This window comes from Talpa europaea (genome assembly GCF_964194135.1).
Source record: "Talpa europaea genome assembly, chromosome: 2".
Classification (NCBI taxonomy): domain Eukaryota; kingdom Metazoa; phylum Chordata; class Mammalia; order Eulipotyphla; family Talpidae; genus Talpa; species Talpa europaea.
Genome location: NC_140068.1, coordinates 151,216,778 through 151,241,676, shown reverse-complemented (window position 1 = coordinate 151,241,676; position 24,899 = coordinate 151,216,778). Strand labels below are relative to the sequence as shown.

Genomic DNA, 24,899 nt, shown 5'->3' with positions numbered 1-24,899 from the left:
GAGCTGAAATGTAGTTACAGTGTTGAAAAAAAAGAAAGCAACTTAGTTTTTTTTTTGTTTTTCTTCCCAAAGAGTTTAAAGTGAGATACAGTACTTGTTGAATGATAGACCAAGATGCTTGGTAATAAAGTGTGAACAGCATTTTAAGTGCTTAGAGATAGTAATTTATATGCTCATCTTCAAAATCTCATTCCTCACGTCACACTGGAATCTGAAAAAAGTGGCACCCAAGTTGTCCATAGTCATGAACTATAAACAGTACTAGAGTTAAAAGACAAAAGATTTGCAAACCCAATGCCAAGAGCTTCCTCGGCTCTCACTGTCGGGCAGTTTACCTCTTGGGAGCGAAGTCAATGCAATAACCTGATTGGTTTTCCTAACACTGCACAGAAATCAGAGTGGGGGTTCCCTGCCCACACCTGCTCCCCACTCCCTCCCCAACTCTGGGGGAGCACGGCCTTGCAGGGGCTGCCCCTCCCACACGCACGACACCCTGGAGACTTCACTGCACTAGTAAAGCAGAAACGAAATCCCACGTGTGGCAGTTGCTCTTTAAAAAAAATATCAGTGCAGTCAGGCCCCATAGGGGGAAATATATATCTATAGGATTAAAAGTTGCTTTTATTGTAAAATATGTTGGAGGGGGGACATGTTTTACACGGTTAGCTTTCCACCCGCTGTCTGATGCCTCTCTAGGATGTCCTGACGCGGGGATCCTGATGTTTATTTTGCACGTGAGGACCTCCAGAGGACACCCCGCGCTGAGAACAAGAGAGGGAGACAGGGAGGCAGAGAGAGAGAGACCCTCGCTCGCTGCACGCACGCTCGCTCGCTCGCCCGCCCTGCAGTTCCCTTCCAGGAGAACTTGCTCAGGAAACCAGCGCAGTCAAGCCCGGGGATGCTGCAGGTGCAACTCCCTGCCAGACACGTGGGCAGAGCATATGCACCAGTCTCCTGCGCAACACCAGCTGCAACGCTAATGACAAGGTTATAACAGAAACCTAAAGGAAGAGGATAACATGTAAATACTGTATTATTTAGCCTACAGTACAGTAATCTTGATACACATGATAAGGGAGACCCACATTTCCTTCCCCCGCATGGCCTCTACTTGCCTACGTTAGACCGGCCTTCAATGCAAATCTTAACCTCCTGAGGAATTAGAGAAGGCTTAGGAAGAGTCAAAGGTGGCTCGTCTTCTGACTTCTCCAGTTTGCGGGTCTCTGGCGCCGACCACCTCCTCTTCCTCGTGGCTGCGGGCTTGCTGGGTTCTATTTTGGTGAGCAAAGGTGCTGCAGGCAATCCTATTTTTTCTGGAAACTTCAGTTCGCCATTCTCAGAGAGCATCTGGGCACTTCCCTGATTAATTCCGTTTTCCTGCTCTGCGTATCTGTGTCTACTGCCCGCGAGGCTGTCGGTCTTTGAGTGCTTCAGCAGGATGCTGGCGGGATCCACCTGCTGGCCCTTTTTAACAGAGCCGTTCTTCAGGTTCTTGAGGGTAAGCGAGATGCAGACATCCCCAACGGAGAGTTTGGAGCACGGCAAATCAAAGAGTTGGCTGGTTCTCTCTGGACAGCAAGATGACCAGCCCTGTCCAAACACAAAAAAAGGATACTCTACCAAAACTTCAACGCTGACCTGCAGAAACAGTGAGAGACAGAGGGGACAGGAGGGAGAGAAATGAAAACAGTGTATTCTTGTTTTATTTTACACACAGGGAAACTGAAGGGGGACAAAAGGACTTCTACAAACCTCCATCCGTGCACACAAATACAGGTTTTATTTTCAGCTGTACCTCGACTTACCTTCTATAGATGTTGGGTCGAAGCCAGTGGAATGACTCCAGTGCAAAGATCCATTCAGTAATTCAAAATCTCACTTTATAGCAGGTCTCCATTCAAACAAGTCAATAGACCTCCCCCCTCCCTGCCCCCTAAGAATGGCAGAACATGTCCTAAAAGTTCAGCAATGTACTAGGCTGTGTCTGTCTCAGAAGCCCAAATTATGGTCTTGTGCTATCCCTGGACAGATGCTCTTCTAATGTATGACAGACAATACATGGGTCAGACTTAGTCTGTATGTACCTTCCATAAGGCAGGCATTTATGGTTTTATCACAACCCCTGGGCTCTAAAAGGGCACCAAGTATATGGTTGGAGGTTAATAAATATTTATTAGTGGGAGGGGAATCAGGGCTACTGTAACCAAGGATGGGTAGGATTTGAAAAATAGCGGAGGATAATGTTGGGGAGAGGGTGAAATGGATACAGACAGTTCAGGGGCTTGATCCATCTTGGTCAAGCCCCAAGCACTTGAGTCCTGAGCCCCCCCCAAAACCAAATATCCAAAGTGGAAGGTGAAAGGATTTACAGAGTGGGGTTATAGAACTTTACACAATTATTAACATTGGAAGAGGCCAGAGGAAGGCAGAGGCCTGTTTGAAAGAGAGAGTAGCAAGGAAATCTTCTTGGATGAGGATACACTGTGCTGAATTAAAAAAAAAAAAAAAAATATATATATATATATATATATTTGGGGTATAGTAGAGGTGTGGTTTCAAAGAAAAGACATTCCTGGAAGTATTCCACATATGAGCAAAGGCAAGGAGATGGTATGTGAGGGATTTGCAAACTGTCCAGTGAGAATATCACTATTGTCATTAAATTAGGTTGAAATACATTTGAGGTTTTAACAGTTCGATTTTCATGGAAATTTAATTTCTTCAACTTTATGCTATAATGAAAAAAAGAGAAAGAAAACAGTGAAGTAGTTTAAAAGTCAATTTTCAAAGGATTTTCTAGAAGTAATCAATTAGGTAATTTGGACTAACCCTCCTGCTGAGGACAACAAAATATTCTGAAGAAAAAAATAAGCTAACGAAACTCTGGACAACATGTAAAATACCCTCTTTTATTCTTGTGCATTAGAAAAAAAGTAAGATAGCAAAAAAAAAAATCACTGGGTCAGTGTCAGGAAAGGATGATGGTCCAGAGATTTGAACCTGGTGCTTGGAACGTATGCCCCCAACAGGGCATTTGCACATTCCAAAGTGGAGCAGTTGTGAAACGAAGTGGACTTTTGGTGATCTCGACAGTTTGGGAGCAGAGATGAAGGTGGATGGCAGGGAATGGAGATCATAGAACATCAAGGGAAGATGCCCTCTGGTGTACCCTCTTGTTGTGGCCCCCAAAGTGCTGTACTCTAGAAATAAAGGTGAACTTTTATTAAATAAAGGTGAACCTTGATGAGAAGAAGCATGGTTGAGCATACAATTAGAGAACTGCATTCTCTAACTAGGGCTTTAGAAGAAACTACACAAAATGAAGCAGACAAAAAGAGGGCTAATACAGAGGCAACAGTAAGATACATGCAATACACATTGAGAAGCTCTAACGGACGTAATTTGAACCCTACAAAGAGGAGTGAGAGAACATGGGGCAAAGTAATATGTCAGAAGATAATGACTAAGAATTTTACAAACGAATGAGACAATAAGTCATGGATCTGCAAATAGCCCGAGCAGGAAAAAGAAAAAGAAATTCTCATGGAGGTATATCATAGTTTAACTAATATAAAGGCAAAGACAAGAAAAAATTTTTTGAAACCTCCAGATCAATACATTATCTCCAAATAAGCAATAATTATACTTGTAGTTAACTTCACAACAAAAACGATGGAAGCTAGAGGACAATGGAATCTCTTTAAAGGGCTAAAGAAAAGGGGATGCCAATCAAAATTTTTTTTTTTTAGATTTAATTTATTTATACAAGCACTGGGTACAGTCAGAGGTGCAGGAGGGTGAGAGAATTCACCAGAGCCAGAGCGGGGAGCAGAACAGGCAGAAGGACCGAAGTACACTGCTGAGGGGAGCAGCGGGCGGCAGGAGAGGTCTGCGTGCCATGTGGGACCCTCCTCCGGTGGCCGGGGAGCAGCCGGGGATTGAACTGGCGCTGCAGAGGCTGCGGGCAGCTTTGCAACCCAGCGCTCAACCGCTGCGCCACCAGGGAGGCCCCCAATCAAAAATTCTATACCAATCAAAAGGTTCCTTCACACATGAAGACAAGAGGAGATTCTGCCAGTCACCTTCCTGGATCTGTGAGAGCCCACATTTGCACCAGGGAAGTGACTCCAAGCCTCGTGAGAGCCCACTGGCTGACCACCAGACTGGTGAGACCCTGGACCTGCGCTCAGGAAAGTGCTGGAGTGGCCTCAGACATTGCCACTTTCCATGAGACCCCACCAGCAACCTGTGCAGGCCAGTGGGCCTCCTGACCAGTGAGAGGGGGTGTCACACTCGGCAGCTGCCACATCTACAGCAGATAGATCCCAAAACAAATAAGGGGAAGGAGAAATCCAACAAATGTCCTCATGAGTCCTGGGGTGGGGGTGGAATACAACACACAAAGATTAAATCTCCAAAGCCCAACTTCACAGCCATGGAAGAAATACTCCCCCTAACAGATAAAGAATTTAAAATTGCCATGATAAAGAATATGGAAGAATATTGAGAAAACAGGAAAAAAAAAAAGAATATCCTTAGAAATAAAAGCAATGAACAGAAGACAGAGAGTAATAAGATAACAGTGGAGAATCAAGATATAAAAAGAAAGCTACAGTAGATGAAAATTTCAGGAGAAAGTCACAGAAGTAGAATAGACAAAGTGTGTAGGATCCCCAGTCCTCTTTGCTCTTGGGGCTACTGTCTTGGTACCCAGTTCTTGCTGGTCAGCTAGGCGTACAGTCAGGCAGGAGACCTCTTACCAAGAACAAGGTTCCTGGTATATGGAACATACTGGGAAACCAATATCTGCTGAAAAAAGCAGGTAGATATTATGGCCAGATTAGCAAGATCAGCCAAATACTTCACTTGTAAGCATTAGCAGAAAGTGAGGTAAGAATTGAGAATAGAGATAATATGCTTTGACTTGCTGGACCATAAAGGCATCAAGCTAGAAATCAAGTGTCAAAAAAAAAAAAAAAGCAGGGAAACCCCTTAATACAGGGACCTGAACAACACATTACTGAAAGACTATTGGGTTAATGAAGAAATCAAAAAGTACCTCAAGACAAATGATAAGGACACAATTTTTCAAAACTTACAGGATACAGCAAAAGCAGTACTAAGAGGGAAGTATATAGCAATACAGGCTCATATCAAGAAACAAGAAAGAGCTCAAATAACCTTCTCTCTGGAGGAGGAATTAGGAAAAGAACAACCAAGTCCAAAAGTCAGTAATAATCAAAATCCAAGCAGATATAAATTAAATAGCAATAAAAGACAATCCAAACAATGAAACCAAAAGTTAATTCCTCCAAAAAATTAAAATGAAAAGAGATAAACCTCCAGCAAGGCTTACTAAGAAAATGAGGGCAAACTCTCAAATAAATGGAATCGTAAATGAAAGAGGAAAAATTACAACTATTGCTGCAGTAATTCAGAGGATAATTAGAGACGACCATGAACATTCATAAACAGACAAATTCAAAAACCTAGAAGAGATGGATAAATTTTTAGACTTGGACAATCATCTGAGGCTGAATAGGGAAGAAATAGAAATAGCAATCCTGAACAAATCCATCTCAAAAAAGGAATTTGATGCAGTAATCAAAACTCTCTCAAAAACCAAAAGTCCAGGACCAGATGGCTTCACAAGTGAATTCCATTAGACCTTCAAAAATGAACTAATACCTATCTTGGTCAAATTCCTCCAAAAATTGAAAAATGTGTTCGAAACACATTTTATGAGACGCACAGACCTAAGAATAATGAAAATGGTAGCTTTGTGGGTAAATCAAAGTACTATTTACTATACACAACAATATTAAGATGTCTGTTGAATTTTATAAACATGGACACTTGTACTGCAAACACAAAATCAAATTAAAAGTAGTATATCTCCATGTAATTTATTTAGATATAGCTTTTCCATTCAACCTACTTTATCTTTTTTTGGAACGTATGATGGATCGCGTTCTAGACACACTTCTTGAGTGATATACTTTATTTGTGTCCATAGAAGACACACACGTTTTGAAAACAACTATGGTGAATATATAGAAACGTCTGTTTTTACAGTGTTTGTGTGCCAGTCTGAGCCCATATAAATATATAATATACATGAAAATTCATGATTTCTGGGCTAATTTAATAATGTAAATAGAGGTAACCTTTTTTTTTTTTAAGTACCTACTATCTATGAAATACTCAGGTAGGAACTTCACAAAAATATTTGATTTAATACTCAATGTATTAATGAAAAGGTACTGTTGTTCCACCTTTAGTTTGGAAACTAGTTTAGTTCCAAACTAGTTTCCAATTCTAGTTTCCAATTAAAAACTACAATCTGAGAAGGATGAAATCACCTGCCTAATATCAGAACTATAAACTGATGACATTGGGATTCAATCTCAGTCTCACTGAATTTGTCCCTGTGGACAAAAGTAATACCACCCAAAGAGATGAATTTAACATTCCCATTACCCGCCCGCCCCAACAGTGGTGAATGTTACCCTCAAATACATAGGATCTGCTCACATGAGCTATGGATTTGTTCCATGCAATGAACATGGTGAAGGTGTCTGCCTGTCTTCTTGGACAATTTTAGTCCTCCTGACAAGTGTGTGACGAGTCTGATATTCAATATTCAGAACTACATTTATCTATACACACATATATGTTTGCATATACATATGTATACATATATTTAGAAGTGGCAATATCAGATGGGGATGCCCACTGAGTCCTAAGTGGGAGGGCCAATCTGGAGCTGGCTCCATAAATCCTATCCCATACCTCCTAGCATAATTAACATCATACACTGAGCAGAAGGAACAAATCCCACTTCAAGTGGGGATTGTTTAGCTGCATTTCCAAGTCATAAAGACAAAATTCTCAAGAGTAACTATCTCAGGAGAATCCCTACCAGACTCGCTGCTTGCTTATCCCTGCTTAACACCAGACAGGTCAGGAGATGTTCATAATACTGGAAGCCCTATTTTTGCACACACACTGGCCTCTTTCTTGGCTTCCCATGGTCCTAGCTGCTTCCCTGCTCTTGGGCAATCTGTCTCTTTGCTGGCAGAGAGCCCAGCACCCGAAGTGCACAGGATCTTGGTGTGTGAGCCATCCTGGTATACACCCCTCAGAGCAGCCAATCTTCCATGTTCTGAAGTTAACATCCACTGCATACTCCTACACAAATCTGAAGGCTTCCACATGTTAACAGTATCTGTAGACTCATTAAGAAGAAATGGGTCAAGGCCTTTATAACTTGTCACTCCAAGTCATTATTCCAGAAGCCACAATGTAGATGTCCATGCTCATGTTACATACACCATGTTTTTGGACATTTGGAGAGTCCTTCATTCTTTCCTCATCTCCAAAATCCAAAGGCAGTTCTTAGACTGAAAGTGGTTTATTGCTTGAACAGCTTATCTGATAAACCATGAAAGAAGTGATGGGAGAAGGAGGACAGAAGAGTATTTGAGATGTGCGCTAAAAAGTGCTGATGGCAATGGAATGGACTCATTCTTTTTAATCAAATGTTATTAAATTACCATTAAATAAAACCGTACCATTTTGGGAGTATAGCTTCACACCTCAACGTGCACCTGCTTCACTCATCTCATCAAAGCTCCAGAACCAATACTCAATCACATTGATCCCTGCTCTCCTGTAACCACCATATTTTCGCAGCACCTGAGAGTTTTTCACATTGTGCCCTTCCAGTTTTTTTGGTTATTTATATTCCACAAATGAGTGAAACCATAAGGTAATGTCTTTCACTGTTTAACTTGTTTCGCTTGGCAGAATTGACTTATATTGTCTCATATCATCTCAAAAGGTACCTTTTCATCTTTTTAAATATCAGAGTAGTGTTCCATTGAATATACATTCCACAATTCCTTTATAATAGAATTAATTTAACCTGGATACCCTTGGGGAAATCACCTCTACCACTTCAGAGGTTTACCTTGTTCCCTTCCTCCTAAATTCTGCCTGTGTCTCCTTCCATGGAGTGCTGCCATCCTAGGAAAAGGTGCCACATAACGTGTTTCTCAGCTGAATCTATGTGAGTGAGGAGTGAGCGATTATTCAGACAATCAGATCATTGCAGACTCTGGACTGGACAGCTCTGGTCAAATGCTGCTTTTCTCTACACTAGTTATTTATCCTCACTCATTATTCATCTTCACTGATGTTTTTCTCCTATCGAGCCTGAATGCTCTGGATAATGCATATTTTTAAACATTTTTTGTCTGCATTGTATGTGAAAATAAGTTTCTCTCCCTCCCTTTATTTGATGAAAGGTAAACTCATGTGCCTGCCTCAAATAAGCACACTAAGGCATTCATAATAAATCTATTTTTGCTTCATAATTGAGTTTTCCAAAAGGGCATAAACATTCTTAAAGGTTAACTGATCATTAAAACAGTTGATGAAGAAATCATACTGAGGGATTTCCCTGTAAGAATATGTAGAGTTAGGTCTGTCTGCTTAAAATTCCCTTGGAGAGGACTATTAGCTCCCTCAAAACAGGCTGTCAGTGCTAATGTCAGGACTGTTTTGGACATGGAACAGAGGTACGATTCGGTGACAGGCTGCTACTCTTAGGTGGAAAATGAGTCTATGAGTCCTTGAACTTGAGGCTCATATGGGTCTTTCCTCAGGTGCTGAGAACTTCCAAATATCATTGAGTGTTTCAGTTTTAATTGAGGTTAATAGCACCAAGCACCTGCTAACTGGTAGGGACTGTGGAAGAATACCTACTGCTTAAGACCCATTTTATGCTGCATAGGGCACAGATAACTTCACCAGGGCCTTTGGAAATGGACAACTTGTTCTGATGATGTCCTGGTGGATGACAATTGAGATCATGTCCAAAACAACCTCCAGAACTGCCCCTCCCACCCCTGTACCCTGTGTTCTTCCATAAATGAGATCCCCATCCGTCCACTTGTTCAGATCAAAGACCTGGGAATTGTATTTCTACACACTTTCTCTCATTCTGCATCCATGCAAATCCTCTCTTCCAAACAGATCTAGAATGAGTCCACTTCTCATTAACTCTACTGCCCTTGTCCTGGTGAAGCCAGCATCTCACTGGGAGAAAAAAGCAGCCACTAGCAAGCATCCCACCCCCTCCTCACTGCACGGGAATGATACTGATCCTCACTGGTGCTTTAACTCTTTCTATTTTTTTTTAAAGATTTATTTATTTATTTACACAAACACTGGGTACAGTCAGAAGCGTGGGAGGGTGAGAGAATTCACCAGAGTCAGAGCAGAGAGCAGAGCAGGCAGACCAACGAAACACACTGCTGAGGGGAGCAGCAGGAGGCAGGAGAAAACTGCGCGCCATGTGGGACCCTCACCCGGTGGCCGGGGATCGAACCAGTGCTGCAGAGGCTGTGGGCAGCTTTGCAACCCAGCACTCAACCGCTGTGCCACCAGGGAGGACCTGGTGCTTTAACTCTTAAGGACGTATGCACTTCTCAGTCTGTTTTCCCCTCTATTTGGAATCCTTTTTGCCTTGTGTGCTAATGCCTTCTACTGTCATCCCTTCTCGGATGAGACCGCTTCACTAACTACCCTGTTTAAAAAACAACCCTCCATCCCTAGTGTTTTCACCTTCTCTAATGCTGCTTTATTTTTTCCTTATGGGACTTAATATTTTTGGTTGCATTATTTTCTGAGTTACGTATGTATTCTTCAGGAGCTGAGGTATTATCTGTTTTGCTCAATGTCCTATACCCGGAGTCTAGGATAATTCTTGGCATGAAATAGGTGCTCAATAAAAATCCGAAAGAATAGAGTTCCATTTGCTTTCCGTATTTAAAAACATTGCAATGGCACAAATGACCAACAGAGGTCAGTGTTGACATGCCGCAGAGGCTCTGCCTGGCCTTGTTTCTTGTCACCTGCAGGGACTGAACTGGGCACATAGCAAGGAGAGGAGCAGGGCATTCCAGGCTCTGGCTCAGCCTCTAGCAGCCAGCTTTCTCGGCTGAGCCACAGCTGCTTCACTCAGCATTCCTCTGTCAGACGCTGAGCTCATCATGGTTTCACTGAATCACACTCGAGTTACTTTCGCCCCACTCTTAAAGTTCCTTTTGCTCTTTCAGCTGCGCTAATAATCAGCAGTTCATTTTATGATCCTGTTGGGGTTCAAATGGCCTCTATTAAATCCCAATGAAAATATACCTGGCCTCCCTGGAGACACAGGGGTTAAAAATCTCATTGCCACCAAACTATCACCAGCCACTGCAACATGAGTTCGATCCCCGGTCAGGGAGCTACCCACATGGCGCAGCAGACCTCTCCTGTCTCACCCGCTGCTCCCCTCAGCAGTGTATTTCAGTCAGTCTGCCTTTTCTGTTCCCCACTCTGTCTCTGGTGAATCCTCTCACTCTCCCCCCACTGCTGCCCTACACCCCATTTTTGTATGCATAAATAAATAAATCTTTAAAATATATATATAGATATAGATACAGATATAGATATTCCTGGGGCAACACCATATAAAACCAAAACAAGTTACATAACTCCTGGCAACTCGACATAGCCCATTTTTTCATCCCATAAATACATCCTTTTCCAAATACTTTAAGCAGTCTGTAGGATGAAATGTGAACATGAATTGCCTTTGTCCTTATGTCAGCTGGAGGCCCCTCTGTCTTTCATCTCTGGATGCCTTGTAGCCAGTAACTCTCTCTTTTTAGGGGCAGATCACCTCCACACTCCTCCACCCTTTCCTGCCCTCCTGCAGCTACAAAAACACCCTTTGACTCACCACCCCCCTAAACCAACTCCTCTAAAGCAATCACCTCCACCTTCTATTCAGGGCCAAGACTGGGAGGCATCTTCACTTCTCAGCTGCTAAATATTAATTCAATGTCACCTTCCTGCTCTGGCTAATGATTGGCTTTTAAGACCATTCCTGGCTCTTCTGTGTGTAAGTTCAATGAGTTTCCTTTAACTGCTTAGTCAATAGCTACTGTGTCTAAACACGGTGTCTGTGTATACTCCTATTTGTGCTGTTTGATCATATATTTCAATCTTAGATGGGGGCTATGTCTATATACACACATATGTACATATCACCAAAAACAAGATATAAAGAAAACAAAACGTCTGTTGTTTAAATATGTCTCCTTTTCCCTTCACAAGAGAGAATCCCTGTTTTCACAAATGCGGAGGGCATCTGTTTTACAAAACAATTTTGCCTGACACTATCCCAAATGTACGCGTCGTTCCTGTATCAGGAGCACTGACACATCTCACAAGCCACCCCAGGGAAACGATGATAGTGGGAATTCTAAACTTTGTCCACAAATAAAAATCTTGGTCCCACTTTAGCCGTCGGGAGAAGCCAGTCTGTCTTCCGTGCAGACCCCTGCATCTAGCTACCTTCCCAACATCAAGAAGTCAGACAACCCTGGGGCAATGATGAAAGGGTGAGAAGCCTTTATTTCCATGTTTAAAAATCATTAATAAAAACGGTCACAACTCCTCAGTTGAGTGTAAGAGTATCTGTGAGTTCCACTTAAAACATTTAATCACGTCAGTGCTAAACCTAACTCAGACTTTGGTGGAAGCATATCAGGGTTGTGCAGTAAACCCAAACCCATACCCCAGCCTAGAGACACCTCCAAACACAAGTCCCAAATTACAAACTGGGTTTTTCCGGGCCTCCCTGGTGGCCTAGGGGTTAAGGCATCAGCACTATCACCGTGATGGCCTGAGTTCGATCCCTGGCCAGGGAGCTGACTCACATAGGGTACGACAGACCTCTCCTGTCTCACCCGCTGCTCCCCTCAGCAGTGGATTTCAGTGGATCTGCCTGTTCTGCTCCCCACTCTGTCTCTGGTGAATCCTCTTACCCCCAGCACCTCTGGCCTGTACCCAGATCTTCTATGCAAAAAAGAAATAAAATCTTAAGTTTTTCCTGCAACAGTGTAGTATGGCTCACAGCACCTCCACTGTGGGATGCACCCCAGGAAGGCAGAACCTACCCACTTGCTCTCTTAAAACGCCTGCCTTAAAGAACAACGTATATTTCAGCCCTAAAAAGAAGTGAGCTGTGGAAGTCAAAAAGACATGGGAGAACCTTAAGTACATATTGCCACGTGAAAGAAAGCATTATGAAAAGGCTCCATACGGTATGACTGTAACTTAGAGACCTTCTGGAAAAGGCAGAACCGCGTGATGTGAAAGGATTCCTGTTGCCAGTGCTTGTGGATGGGGATGTGGTGGATGAGTATGAATAGGTGAATCATAGAAGATTTGTAGGGTGGTGAAACTAATAATAGTGTAATGCTGGATACATGACGTTACCCATTTGTCAAAATCCACATCGAGTACAGCACAAGAGTAAACCCTAATGAGAACCATGGATTTGAGCATATAATAATGCACCAACACTGGCTCAACACCTGTAACAAATATACCATGTGAATGTAAGATCTTCATAATAGGGGAGACTGGATGTGTCTGGGGACTGTCTGTACTTTCTGCTCAATTTTTGTTGCAAGCCTCAAACTGCTTTAAACTATAAAGTCTAGTCATTTAAAAACAACACCAGTGGGCCACAGAAACTGCATCATTAGTACATGCAAGGTCACAGGATTGGGGGCATTTACATTACACAAAGCCTAAGGGAGACCAGCTCTTCTCTCTCTCTCTCTCTCTCTCTCTCTCTCTCTCTCTCTCTCTCTGCCGGGGTGCACAGACACACAAACAAAAATGTGCTCTGATGCCACCTCTCTGCTGGAGCTTCTCTGGAATTAGGACAGACAGGAGGATGAGCACCAACTCCTGGACCGCAGGTCTAGCACCCGGCTTTGCAGCCACCACCTTTCCATACAATTCAGGATTCATTTCCATCAAGCCTGCATGTGACATGTTGGCAAGTGGGTTTGCCTTGGCAGCTAAGGGACGACACAGGCTTCTGTGCTGCTTGCATGAGGCTTCGGCTATTTTTAGGCACCAGCTAATCCATTAAATGCATAAGGCTGCCACTGATGACTCACAGGACACAGCAGTCAAATTAAAAAACAGTGGAACGAAAGGAAAGCCATGGCAGACGTGCAGCGAGCACATCATTACTGCCTGCCGTGTGAGCGCCACGCCACGCCACACCAGGGAGGGAGGGAGAAGAGGTGGCGCTGAATATTAAGCAGCCCCCAAGGAGGTAATGGGAAGCAGTCACCTAGGGAGGCTCTGAGAAGCGACAGACAGCCCTAATGACAGAAGGAGCTCGGCAGTGAGGAAGGAAGCAAAGAGAAGTCTCACCCCCGAGCACTTCACAAACACAATTTACTACGACTCTGCCGAGCAGATTTTGGGTACCTTCAGAAAACTGAGCCTGGGGAACAGGAGACAGAGGGACAGGGGGACTGTCAGGTGAAACCAGAGGGTCCCCAGGCTGGGCCTTCCTAAGATGTGGTGCAACGAGCGGGAAGACACGTTGCTAAGATGCTTTCTGCTGTCAAGAAGCCCAGGAGGCGCTGTTTCTGCCTCAGCCCTTGCAATGATGCCAGGCGGGGCTGCACCACCCATCTCCCCATCCGGCCTGCCATCCGGCTCATGCTCAGAAAACAGTTTAACACACACACAGTAGGCAGCATGAGGTGGTTTCGCCCTCCCCATAGAAACAGCAGATTGGGGGTGAGGGTGGGGGACTAGGCTATTGGTGGGACCACAAGGCAGGAATTCAGCCAGGATCAAAACAGCTTCTGGTGGGGCTCCCTGGTGGCGCAGGGGGTTAAGTCTTAGCACTGTGAAGCTATTGGCAGCCACTGCGGCACAAGTTCGATTCCCGGCCAGGGAGCTGACCCACATGGCACAGCAGACCTCTCCTGTCTCCTGCTGCTCCCCTCAGCAGTGTATTTCAGTCAGTCTGTCTGTTCTGCTCCCCACTCTGTCTCTGGTGAATCCTCTCACCCCCCACACCTCTGGCCTGTACCCCAGTTCTTGTATGCATAAATAAATAAATTAAAAAAAAAAAAACCCAGCTTCTGGTGCTGACTGCTGAAGTTCAGCCTTCTTTTTTAACTTTTCTAGACTGTTTCTCCCTCCATAAACCTTCAGAGCATGAGGCTCTAGGCCTTGGTCTTAGAAGGCAGGTTCAAGGTCACCTAAGTTGAAGCACTGAAGGGAAACGGTTATTTTCAAGGCCTTACGGCTCCACGCTGTGCCTTTCTTTTCAATACACTTGTTTCCATTCTTCCCCACGAGGAGAGAACACACATAATTGCACCAATAACCATTTGCTCAATGATTTATACATGATTTGTATGCCGTGGCGGTGCTTACGGTGGAGTGGTGAGCTAGGGATTCAGACTCAGGTCTTTCTGGCCTCAGGTCCTGAATTTTCCTAGCAGATAACCTGCTTTCCATCTGGCTTCCACACTGAGGCTATTGCCTGGGGAGCCCCTCTGGGGCTGGCCACAGACGTATGCACTCAAACTTGGAGCCTATGAAGAGGATTATACTGGGGAGAGAGGCCCCAGGAAGAGAGCCTGCTCTCTGCTGGAGCTCTCAAGCCAAATCACCAAGGTCAAGAGACAGGATGGAAGCAGAGCCTCTGTCTACCTGGGGAGGAAGCTACGACCCGCCCCGCAGCAGGAGAGCAAGGGACACAGCAGAGGCCACCCAGAGCTCCTGTGTAGAGGATGCTGTGGCCATGGACAAGCCTGGAATTCCCTTCCTTCTTCCACAGCAGCAGGATAAAGCCACCACCTGCATGGAGACATATGGCGCTGGGGATGCAAAGAACTCACAGGGGCAGCAATCAGCACATGATATCATTTTCCTCCTGGCACTGCCTCGGCTGGAGCAGCAGCCAGAGGCTGCCCCGGAGGTGTCCTTCAGCTCCTTCACGTATCACCCTAATCAAAAGCTCCTGAGCGTACCCAGGACGGCTCTAGTTGCTGTGATGCCCCTGTGCTGATTATTAGCATCGGAGGTCAGCAGAGCTTTCCCCATGACCCCCTGTGGGTGTGGACAAGCCAGAGCTGTTTGCAAGGCAGAGAGGTGAAGGCTTATACAACAGAGCATCAAAAGATTTTATATAAGGAATCTGCTGTTCAGAGATGAGAAAGACAGCAGCTCCGAGAGGTAAAAGAGCCTGTCTCTCGGTCAACCAGAACCCCAGCTGGGGCTTTCTCCCCACCACCCTGGGGTTACCAGGGCCGGCTTTCTGAGGTGAAGCTGCCCTGTGGCTTCCTTCCTGGGAGGGTTTATCTGTAGAGCCATCCAGCCATCTGTCGTGCAGACACCATCGCTTCCTCTACAACCTCCCCAACCACATTTGTGATTCTGCTAATTAAGTTAAACAATTTGCACATTTCTCCATCTCCCCGTGGGTGCCAGTGTTGGTGATTTCCAAGCGGTTGAGAAGTCATGGACTTCAGGCCAGGGGAGAAAACTCCTAGAGTGACACTGATGGGTGGGGGCGCCCTCAGTCCTTGGCAGGGAAATTAAATCCAGATATTAGTTCTCCCCCACAGCCCCTTTGGCTTTCTCTGCCCGCCTCTCCACTAATTTTGATGCTGCAACTTGGGACTAGCACTGCCGGTGGAAGATCTAGTGTGATGATGCCGGCCTCTTTCTGATACGCTTCCTGGGAAGGGACAAGTCATGGATTGTGTGTGGGTCTCACGCTTTTGCTTCTGCAGCCTGCAGCTGAGTTGCCTTGTTAGCGGACCACAGCCTCTTGCCTTTCTTTGCAGAAGCCCCTCCCAGCAGGCACCAGACCCCACAGGGGCCGCCCTGACAGTCCTGCCAACAGGCCTGACAAATATTTCACATTTTAATTTGCACCTTGGCTGCTGGCAAAGTGTCCTGGCTCCAGGAAGAAATGGGATTCAGATGGAAGCCGATTTCCCAGCAGTTGTGAGTTCGTTCTGCAAAGGACTGAGCAGATTTGCTCAGGAAACATAGATGGATGATGCTTCTTCTCTAAGAACCGCCAGATGAACTAGAAACCTAAAGAGGCCCCGGAAGCTCTTGTCTGCAGGAGCTGCCAGCACCTTGGTGATGCAGCCACAGCTGGGGCTGCTCTTTATTCTCAAGTTGAAAGAGATGCTGGTAAGGAGTCAACATTTCAAAATATACCCCCAAATCATGAACAGTGTTGTAAGCCAGGGTTACCGCAATTAAAAAAAATACAATAAAGGGCCTCCCCCGTGGCGCAGTGGTTGAGCGCTGGGTTGCGAGGCTGCCTGCAAGCCTCTGCAGCACCGGTTCGATCCCCGGCCACCGGGCGAGGGTCCCACATGGCGCGCAGACCTCTCCTGCCGCCCGTTGCTCCCCTCAGCAGTGTACTTCGTCAGTCTGCCTGCTCTGTTCCCCGCTCCGGCTCTGGGGAATTCTCTCACCCTCCCGCGCTTCTGACTGTACCCAGTGCTTGTATAAATGTATAAATAAATAAATAAATCTTAAAAAAAAAATACAATAAAAAAGTGAAGTTCAGACAACTTTCTGCAGAAGCCTAATATTAATTTCAGTGCCAGGAGATTTTGATAAAGCCACCAAAGTCCAGAAATTACTCCACTTTGGCTCTGCAATCTGTGCTTTCTTATCTTGGGGTTAAAAAATAAAAGACATGCCTATCTTTGTTCATTATAACACCTTAAGGAACGGATTGAAAAACCACATTTACTTCTCATTTTTGCTTATTCTCCCAGCATCTATTCAAAGGCAACTTTGCTAAAGGCAACTCATTTTTCCTTTCTTGTAGTGTCCACCTCTAATCCATATAGGAAGGTAGGTGTGAGCAGCAACTGTAGATGGTAATGAGTTCTAAAGAGGCCATTTTGTTTAAAATGCTGACTTTTTGGCTGCCTTTTGGAAACCAAACTTTGAGAAATCTCTCGAGGGCCCTAGTGGACTGGCAGACTCTGGGGATACTGCACTGTACTAAAGAAAAGTATCTGGGGCTAAAATCTCTCAGCGATGCAAGCTCTTGTGCAAGCTCCCACGTCCGGTCATTCATAAGCACTTCTGGAAAACACTCTGCAAAACTGGTCTCCCCTAACCTCACTTGATCTGTGAAAAATATACTCAAAACAATTCAAGCCATTAACTGGCATGTCTTCTTTTGTTTATTTTTTCTGAAGGTCCCAAATGTTCAGCTAAGCCACGACCATTTTCAACTCAAACTGAAAGAACCACCATCACATGGAGGAGCGTTTCAGAGTCTTTGATGGAGAAGTTCCCAGAAAGGCTGGGGCTGGGGCTCGAAGGCCAGGAGCTGCCTATGTTTGCTGCCAAGCCACCTGGGCAGTGGAGCTGTGGAATGAATGCATGTAAGTGGTTTGAGAGACTAGAAAGGGCGGACTGAAGGAGTCCACGCAAATAGAGAGTGTTCGTCATAGTTTTATAATGACTCAGCTTAGCCATATCTGACCCTTGGTTTCCTATTTACCAGAAACTCAGGAGATGACTGGGCACGGCCTCGACTACTTGGATTATATTAACCATGCCTTTCCTTTTCCATATTCTGATGTTTTGAGATCTTGGGGTATTAGTGACTCTGGAAGGACTGCACCTCCAGGGTTAGTTAATTCCTGGGGAAAGCAAATACCCCATCTGGGAACATGTCCTTCATATGCAGATCACCCGCATCCCTCACCTCCCCCCTAGTCTTTCAGACTCCAGGCCACAATCCGCCTGCCTGAATCACCTCAGGGACAGGAACAAGACAGGTAAGGAAGATCCAGAGCCCCCTGAAGCTGTTCAAACAGCCAATGCTAAGGATGCTTGCCCCTTGCGTCCTCCACACTCTCCTCTCCGCCTGGCATATGTGTCCCTTCCTCTTGGGATCTGTGTCTAACACCTGTTTTTTTATAGCAGTTGTTTCCTCATCTGTCGACCTCTAACATCTGGCTTTTACAACACAGATGTTAGAATAGGATGTGCTGACTCTGGGTACCTCATGTCCTCACCCCGACCAGCGCTGTCTTCCTCTAACAGAAAACACAGGAGGTGGGATGATGCCAGGAGCCTGCAGGTTGTCTCCATCATCGTCCCACCTCTGGAGTGTTTTGAGTCAAAAATTACCACTGGGCCTCCCCTGGTGGCGCAGCGGTTGAGCGCTGGGCTGAGAAGCTGCCCGCAGCCTCCGCAGCGCTGGTTCGATCCCCGTCCGCCAGCGAGGGTCCCACATGGCGCGCAGACCTCACCTGCCGCCCGCTGCTCCCCTCAGCAGTGTACTTCGTCAGTCTGCCTGTTCTGCTCCCCGCTCTGGCTCTGGTGAATTCTCTCACCCTCCTGTGCTTCTGACTCTACCCAGTGCTTGCATAAATAAATAAATAAATCTTTAAAAAAATTATCACTGAGTTATGTTTCGTGCTGTGGTCCAGGGTGATGCCTGACGAGCCCTATCCTAGATGCACAGAAATGAATGCCTTGGGTCCTAGGGCATAATTCTCTCATAGAACATGCCTGGGAAGTCTTTAGTCTAAAATCTAGGTATATAAACCTGAGGAGCAGCACAGGTTGGGGGGTTCATTTGGACAGTGGTGAATGGTTCTAGAGCTTTGGGGGTGGTGAGGTGTGGTACATACTTTCAGAGAGGTGGGAAGCTGCACTCCTGACGCTTATATAGTATTGTGAGCTGATGGTAGGTACATCCATACATTCATTGTCTTAAAATATTAAATGAATCTGCAGTTAAGAAAAAGTCTAGGCATAACTGAAAATCCTTAAACCTTCCCACAGCAGGGACAAGCCTGCCTCCCTGAAGAAATCCATCTTCCTGGGGAGGAGAGGGCAGTAAGGTGGGCATCCCCCTACCTGTGCGACCTGTGCGAATGTTACCTGTGCTCGGTGCTCCCCCACCGCGAACTGTATCACGGCCACCCCCGGGCTGTGGCTGTCCTCTATCCTCTCCACCGTGCTGGAGTCGATCTTCAGGTCGTTGCTGATCTCTGCACTCTGGATGAAGTCTTCTGTCTTTAAGTCCTCCACCTTCTTCAGTTCCCCGTTGGCCAACTGGATGATGGAGCCTTTCATGAAGTAGGGAGGCAGCGTGGGGGGAGCTGCCGCGGGGGACGCCACGGACTGCACCACGGGCAGGTGGATCTGGGCCTGCACCATGGCCGGGTAGGCAGCCTGGGTGGCCAGGGCCTCCGGGCTGAAGTTCTCACTCTTGGGGAGGGCGGTGGTGACGAAGGTGTGAGGCACTGCAGCAAACTGGGGCGAGGATGTGACGATGGCCGAGGCCGCCCCCGAGGCCTCCATGTCCGCGCCGCCCACCGGGATGAGCAGGGGCTGGGTGCCAGGGATCACCAGGTGCTGGGGCAGGCCGCCGGCGTAGGTGATCGCTTGCTGCTGGCCGCTCAGGTAGCCGATGACCGGCGGCTGGGTGCCGGCGTAGAAGGCCGTGGCGGGCAGGCCCACCGGGAGTGGCTCCGAAGCGCTGTGCGTGGTCTGAATGACCGTGTGCGGGGACAGCGTGGCCACGGCGGCCTTGACACCCTCGGGACCCAGGGCCTGCTGGGGTGACAGCGCGTAGGAGCGGTGTCCGGGCTTTCCTAGATGCAGGCCGCTTTTGTCGTTGAGGGTGGAGGGGGAGGCCTCCCGGTGCGACACCTGCTGGACCTCCAGGTCGGCCGCGGGCGCGCTGCTGTTGGGCAGGACCATCACCGAGGCCCGCACGCCCGAGGAGTCTCGGCCCCCGTAGTCGGCGGGGCTGGGGTGCACCACCACGTGCCTGGACTCGTAGGGGTGAGGCACTGACTTGCCGCCGGCCTTCACCAGGCCCAGCTCGGCCGGGGTCGGGGCCCCGTACCTGCGTCCCTTGTCCATCTCCCCGTTGAGCATCTCCTTGGCCTGCATGGCCTGCTGCAGCCGGCTGCTCTCGGCTTTCTTGGCGGCCTCCCGAGTCACGAAGTGGCTGCCAGAGTCGGTGTATTGCACGACGACCTGGGGGGAGGGCCCCAGGGTGAGAGTGTGTGGGATCATGGCCTGGTGGGGGTGGAGGTGCACCGGGAGGGCAGGAGGAGAGGCCGCGCGCCCCGCGTTCTGCGGGGAGCTGGAGATGTGCACGTACTGGTTCTGCTGGGCGGGTGGTGGTGGGGACCCGGGGGTGACCAGCCCGGGCGTCCTGCCGAGGTGCTGCTGCTGCTGCTGCTGCTGCTGCTGCTGCTGCTCAGCCTTGTGTCCCGAGGCCTGGCTCAGGCTGCCCATGTTGGCCAGCAGCGTGGAATAGGCCTCCAGCTGGGAGCGCTGGGACGGAGTGGCGGCGCCCGCGGCCGAGGCCACGGCGCTGGTGACCGGGCTGGCCGTGGGGGAGATCAGCTGCGAGGGGATGAACCCGGCGTAGGGCCCGCTGTACTGCGAGGACCCGATGAACTGGAAGGTGTGCGGCAGGTGCGCGTACTGCACGGGGGACACGGGGGTCCCCGACGGCGGGGGCGGGTAGGCCGCGGGCAGCGTGGTCGCGGGGACAGACCTGGGCGCGCTGGGCGGGGAGTAGTCCAGCCCCGTGGACAGCGCCTTGTGTAAACCTATTCCCTGCTGTAAACCGAGCTCCACCGAGGTCCCCGCCGGGCCGAGCCGGCCGCCCGCGTGGCCACGGCCGCCAGGGGTGCCCGGGAGCCATGCCACACCCTCCGCCCGGTGGTTGTCGCTGGGCAGGACCGTGGCCTTCTCCTCGGAGGGCCGGCTGGTGGCGGGGATCTCGCGCTTCTTGGGAGGCAGGCATTCGTTGCTCCGCTCTTGGTTGGATTTCATTTTTCGCCGTCCCCCCTCCACGGTGGCCGTTTCACTGTCTGGCGGGCTCTGATTTTAGTCTGATAAATGGAAAGTCACATTTGATTTCTGTAGGGGATCCAGGCTCTTCATGAGGAATCATCTCCCCGTGGGTGCGATCGGCCAGCAGCAGCTCTGGAATCTGGGAGCGGGAAGAGGGGAGACACAGGAGAAAGGAGGGACAGGAAATAAAAAGTCAGCCCACGACTGAGACTAGGCCCGCTTGGAAGGTAAAATCCCCAGACCCCATTCCAGCCCCAGCACCCAGGCAGGTAGCAGGCCCCACAGCACCCCAGAGAGATGGATCAGACACACAGCAAGTCAAACCTCGAGCAGATTCCTCTTTATGGCACTAATAAGTCCCCCCAAGACATGCTTCTCAACACCCTCTTTTTCCTCCTTTCTCCTTAGAGAGGAGATCATGGATTTCCTGTTTCCTTTTCAGAAAAAAGCTGGACTCATTCTTCACCTGTTTACCATGTTGGAAAAGCAAATGACGCCCACAGGAAGGAGAGCATCCACCCTTCCCAGCCCTCGGAGCCAGGCGCCTGCCAGCAAGGGCAGGTTGGGAGTGGCCATCCCAAGTGGCCCTCCGTATGATGTCTGCATCCCCATCTGCCAGGGCCACTGCCAACACTCAAACATTTCACCTGGCCCTGGGTCCTTCCTGGAGGCACAATTCTCTCTTAATACAACACACACACACATGCACACACACACACACACACACACACATGCCAACTCAGCAGAGGCAGCCAAAACCAATCCTGTTTTCTACATGTTTCCAAAGAATTCCCAGTGCAGCCATTCATATGGTAACAGAGAGTCAAAAGAAATCTGTGAGACAGTTTTAAAACGCGTATGATTACAGTTAAAAAGGAGAATGCAGTAAAAGGGCGGATGCATGGAATGCTTCCTTAATGAGGGCTATGTGCTTGCTTCATCCCTGCCCTTTTATAGCTTTCCAATTTGGATTTTCTCTTCACACCCACTCTCCCTGGAAAGGGCCAGCCCATCTCTAACCCAAGAGATGAAACCTCTTTCAGATCAATCAGACCTGTGCATTTAAGCCTGGGCATAGAAATAGTCAGTGCCCTGTCTCAGTTTCCCAGCTACCTCTGATCTCCATATCACCACGACTATGGGGCAAATAGATACCCATCTGCAAGAGGCAGGATGTCCATGGAAGCAGGCCAACAAGTGCTGGGCATGAGTACCCCCGTGGGTAGCTGCCAGAGTGCTCAGTGTCGGGGAGAGCCATCCCAGAAGCCACGGGATCGGGCTTTGGGGATTCCAGCCGAGCAGTCTAGCATGCTTCCTCCCTAGACTCTTGTCCATGATGTGATATTGAAACAAGCACAACATACTGCACTGATCCTTATCCATAATGAGGCTGCAGCAATACCCCTATAGGAATAGAGTCCTTTCCTCTCCTCTGTGCGCTGCAGCCCCATCTCTTGCACCAGCTTACACCACATCTCTTCCCCCACCCTTACCTGTAACTTTTTTTGCCAATGACTTAGTGACCCTTGTTGATTTTGCTTCACCATTATTAACATACATGACAAATGACACAATATAAAGTTCGCATCCTCAGAGATTTTAATCAGGTATAGAAAGAGGCAGAAGTAAGAAATCTGGGGTCTCAACACCAAAAGACATTTCAAAAAGAATACGATTTCCATCTGTGTCAAAGGAGTAGTGTCGATGATTTACTCTTCCGACCCAGGGTTTTTATAAGCTCCCAGTAACTTCATTCTGTCTAGCCTTTTCTCTAAGAGCAGAGCATATAATGTGCACCCAATGCTTGCAAATCGATTACAGTGTGCTAGTTTCAAAAACAATGACAGAATAAAATTAAACTACACAAGCACCAAAACCAGCTGCCTCTTTGGGCTTCTTAAAAAGTACTAATGATGATCTTTTAACTTTAGATTTCCAGAGTCACTCTTAAGAAAAAGAACAGATTCTCACACTTCTGAGGACATCACTTAGATCTTCTCACAGTCAGCTGTTCCACGCGCCCCCTGCTGGCCCCACGGCAGCACAGGTCCAAGAAAACCCCACAGGATTTCGTTAGGGATATTCAAGCTAGAGTGATATATCAGAATCCCAAACAGGAACATTTGCATACAGTGGGCCCAACCAGTAAGGGACTAGGTTAATTAGCCCCTGGCAGCTCTAGGGAAGAAAAAGCAGCAGCCTAAAAGTTCTTTCAAAGCAAGCAAAATGTCAAACACATTCAGAAAGAGATCCATTAGCAATGCAAATAGAACATCCCCTATACAACCCAAAGTGTGATATACAAAACTAGAAAACCCCTCTGAAGGCATATTTTAAAGAACCCAGCTTTAGTGAATTTGAAAAAGAATGAGAACTGGGTTTTTAGTAAGGCCTTGTTGGGTGGTTTATACGGTTTATTTACTTGGCCTGAAAGATCTGTGTAGGTCCACAGCTGGCCTTCTGCTAGGGGAACGCTAAGGTACACTGGCTTTAGCACACAGACTCAAATATATTCTTCTGAAAAGTTTTACCTGTTGATAAACATCCTTTCCAGATAATACTAATGATTAATCAAGGACAAAAAGATTAATGGAATAACTTAGGGCCAGAATGATAAAAATTTAAATTCCTCCTTAACCCTTCCATTTAGAAGGAACATGTCTCCTATTTACAGTTTGGCTTGGAAGATATGGGCTCTCTGGTCGGCCCCTTTTGCTGCCTGCACTATCTTTCCTTGGGGGGAAATCCTGGGAGGGAAGGAATTGTGTGTTGCTGTATGTCACCCGACCACGAGAGGGCACCACAGTCTACTGCCACATGCCTATCCATGGAGTTCATGGGATTGAAGGAATAGAGGCTTTCAGAATTTTTTTTTATTAAATTTCTGATAGTCTCTGACTTAATTTAATTTAATTTAATTTTTACTCTCTTCAGTGTCATGTTTAAGACACTTTTTATTTATCTTTTACATTATTTTATTTTATATAATTCTTACATCATTTTTCATTTTTGCACAATGCATGCATTTTCATTTTGGTTATATTCCCCATACAATTGCACCTCACCCCCTTATTTTGACCCTAATCCTTCCTCTCCCCTTCCCTCCCACCTGCTGTAGTGTGTCTCTGGTTTATAGTTGCTTGTTGATTTTGATTTTCACTTTGTATTAATTAGCCTTTTCCTGGTCCCTTATTCAAGTTTTCTAGATTCCTGCTATGAGTGAGACCATCCGGTATTTTTCTTTTTCTTTCTGGCTTATTTCGCTGAGCATGATCCCTTCCAGCGCCATCCATGTTGCTGCAAATGGCATGTGTTTATCTTTTTTGAATGCTGAGTAATATTCCATGGTGTATATGGACCACATCTTCTTGATCCAGTCATCTATTTTTGGGCATTTGGGTTGTTTCCAAAGCTTAGCTATTGTAAATAGTGCTGCTATACACATAGGGGTGCAGGTGCTCTTTGGAATGGATGTTTCTGTGTCCTCTGGGTAAATACCTAGGAGTGGAATTGCTGGATCATATGGAAGCTCTATGTTTAGTAGGTCCAGAAATCTCCACACAGCTCTCCATAGTGGTTGGACCAGTTTGCACTCCCACCAGCAGTGCAGGAGAGTTCCTTTTTCTCCACACCCTCACCAACATTTGCTGTTGCTAGTTTTTTTTTTTAATATGACAAGCACACTATTTAATCGAAAAGGGGAAGCAGGGGGAAAGCTAACAGATCAAGCTGGACAAATTTATTTAGGGTTTACTGATAGAGTGTGTGCTAATCACTGTTCTGAATACATTCACTGAAGCATCTTTGTATCTCCATTTGCAGCTATCTGTCTGCCAGTTTTTTAAATCTAGCTCAAGGCCAAGGTGGTCCACACACCTGCACCACTGGCCTCTCGACCAGCTTTGGAAGTGCAGGATCTCAGGCCTCACCCAGCCCTCCTGATTCAAAATCTGCATTTTATCAACATCTCCAGATGATTCAGATGCACAGTAAGATTTCAGAAACTCGGTGTAAGACCAAATGTTCCCCTCATAAGCTCCTAAGCAAAGGAAGCATCTCCAGCCTTTTCCGAATGAAGTAGGTGATACATGATGGAGCCTGGGAGATAAGCAGCTCGAGGAAGATAAAACTCAGCT

General features: G+C 47.0%; 1 protein-coding gene across 1 annotated transcript; it reads right to left on the bottom strand.

The window, feature by feature from the left end:
• Positions 1–1,107: 1,107 nt before the first annotated feature.
• Positions 1,108–20,750, bottom strand: ATXN1 (ataxin 1; the record flags this gene model as incomplete). The annotated part of the gene is made up of 2 exons (XM_084228472.1): positions 18,826–20,750; positions 1,108–1,638 (listed from the first exon to the last, which is right to left on the bottom strand). The coding sequence occupies exons 1-2, from the start codon at positions 20,740–20,742 to the stop codon at positions 1,108–1,110; spliced, it is 2,448 nt and encodes an 815-aa protein (XP_084084598.1). The 5' UTR covers positions 20,743–20,750.
• Between the last annotated feature and the right edge of the window lie 4,149 nt (positions 20,751–24,899).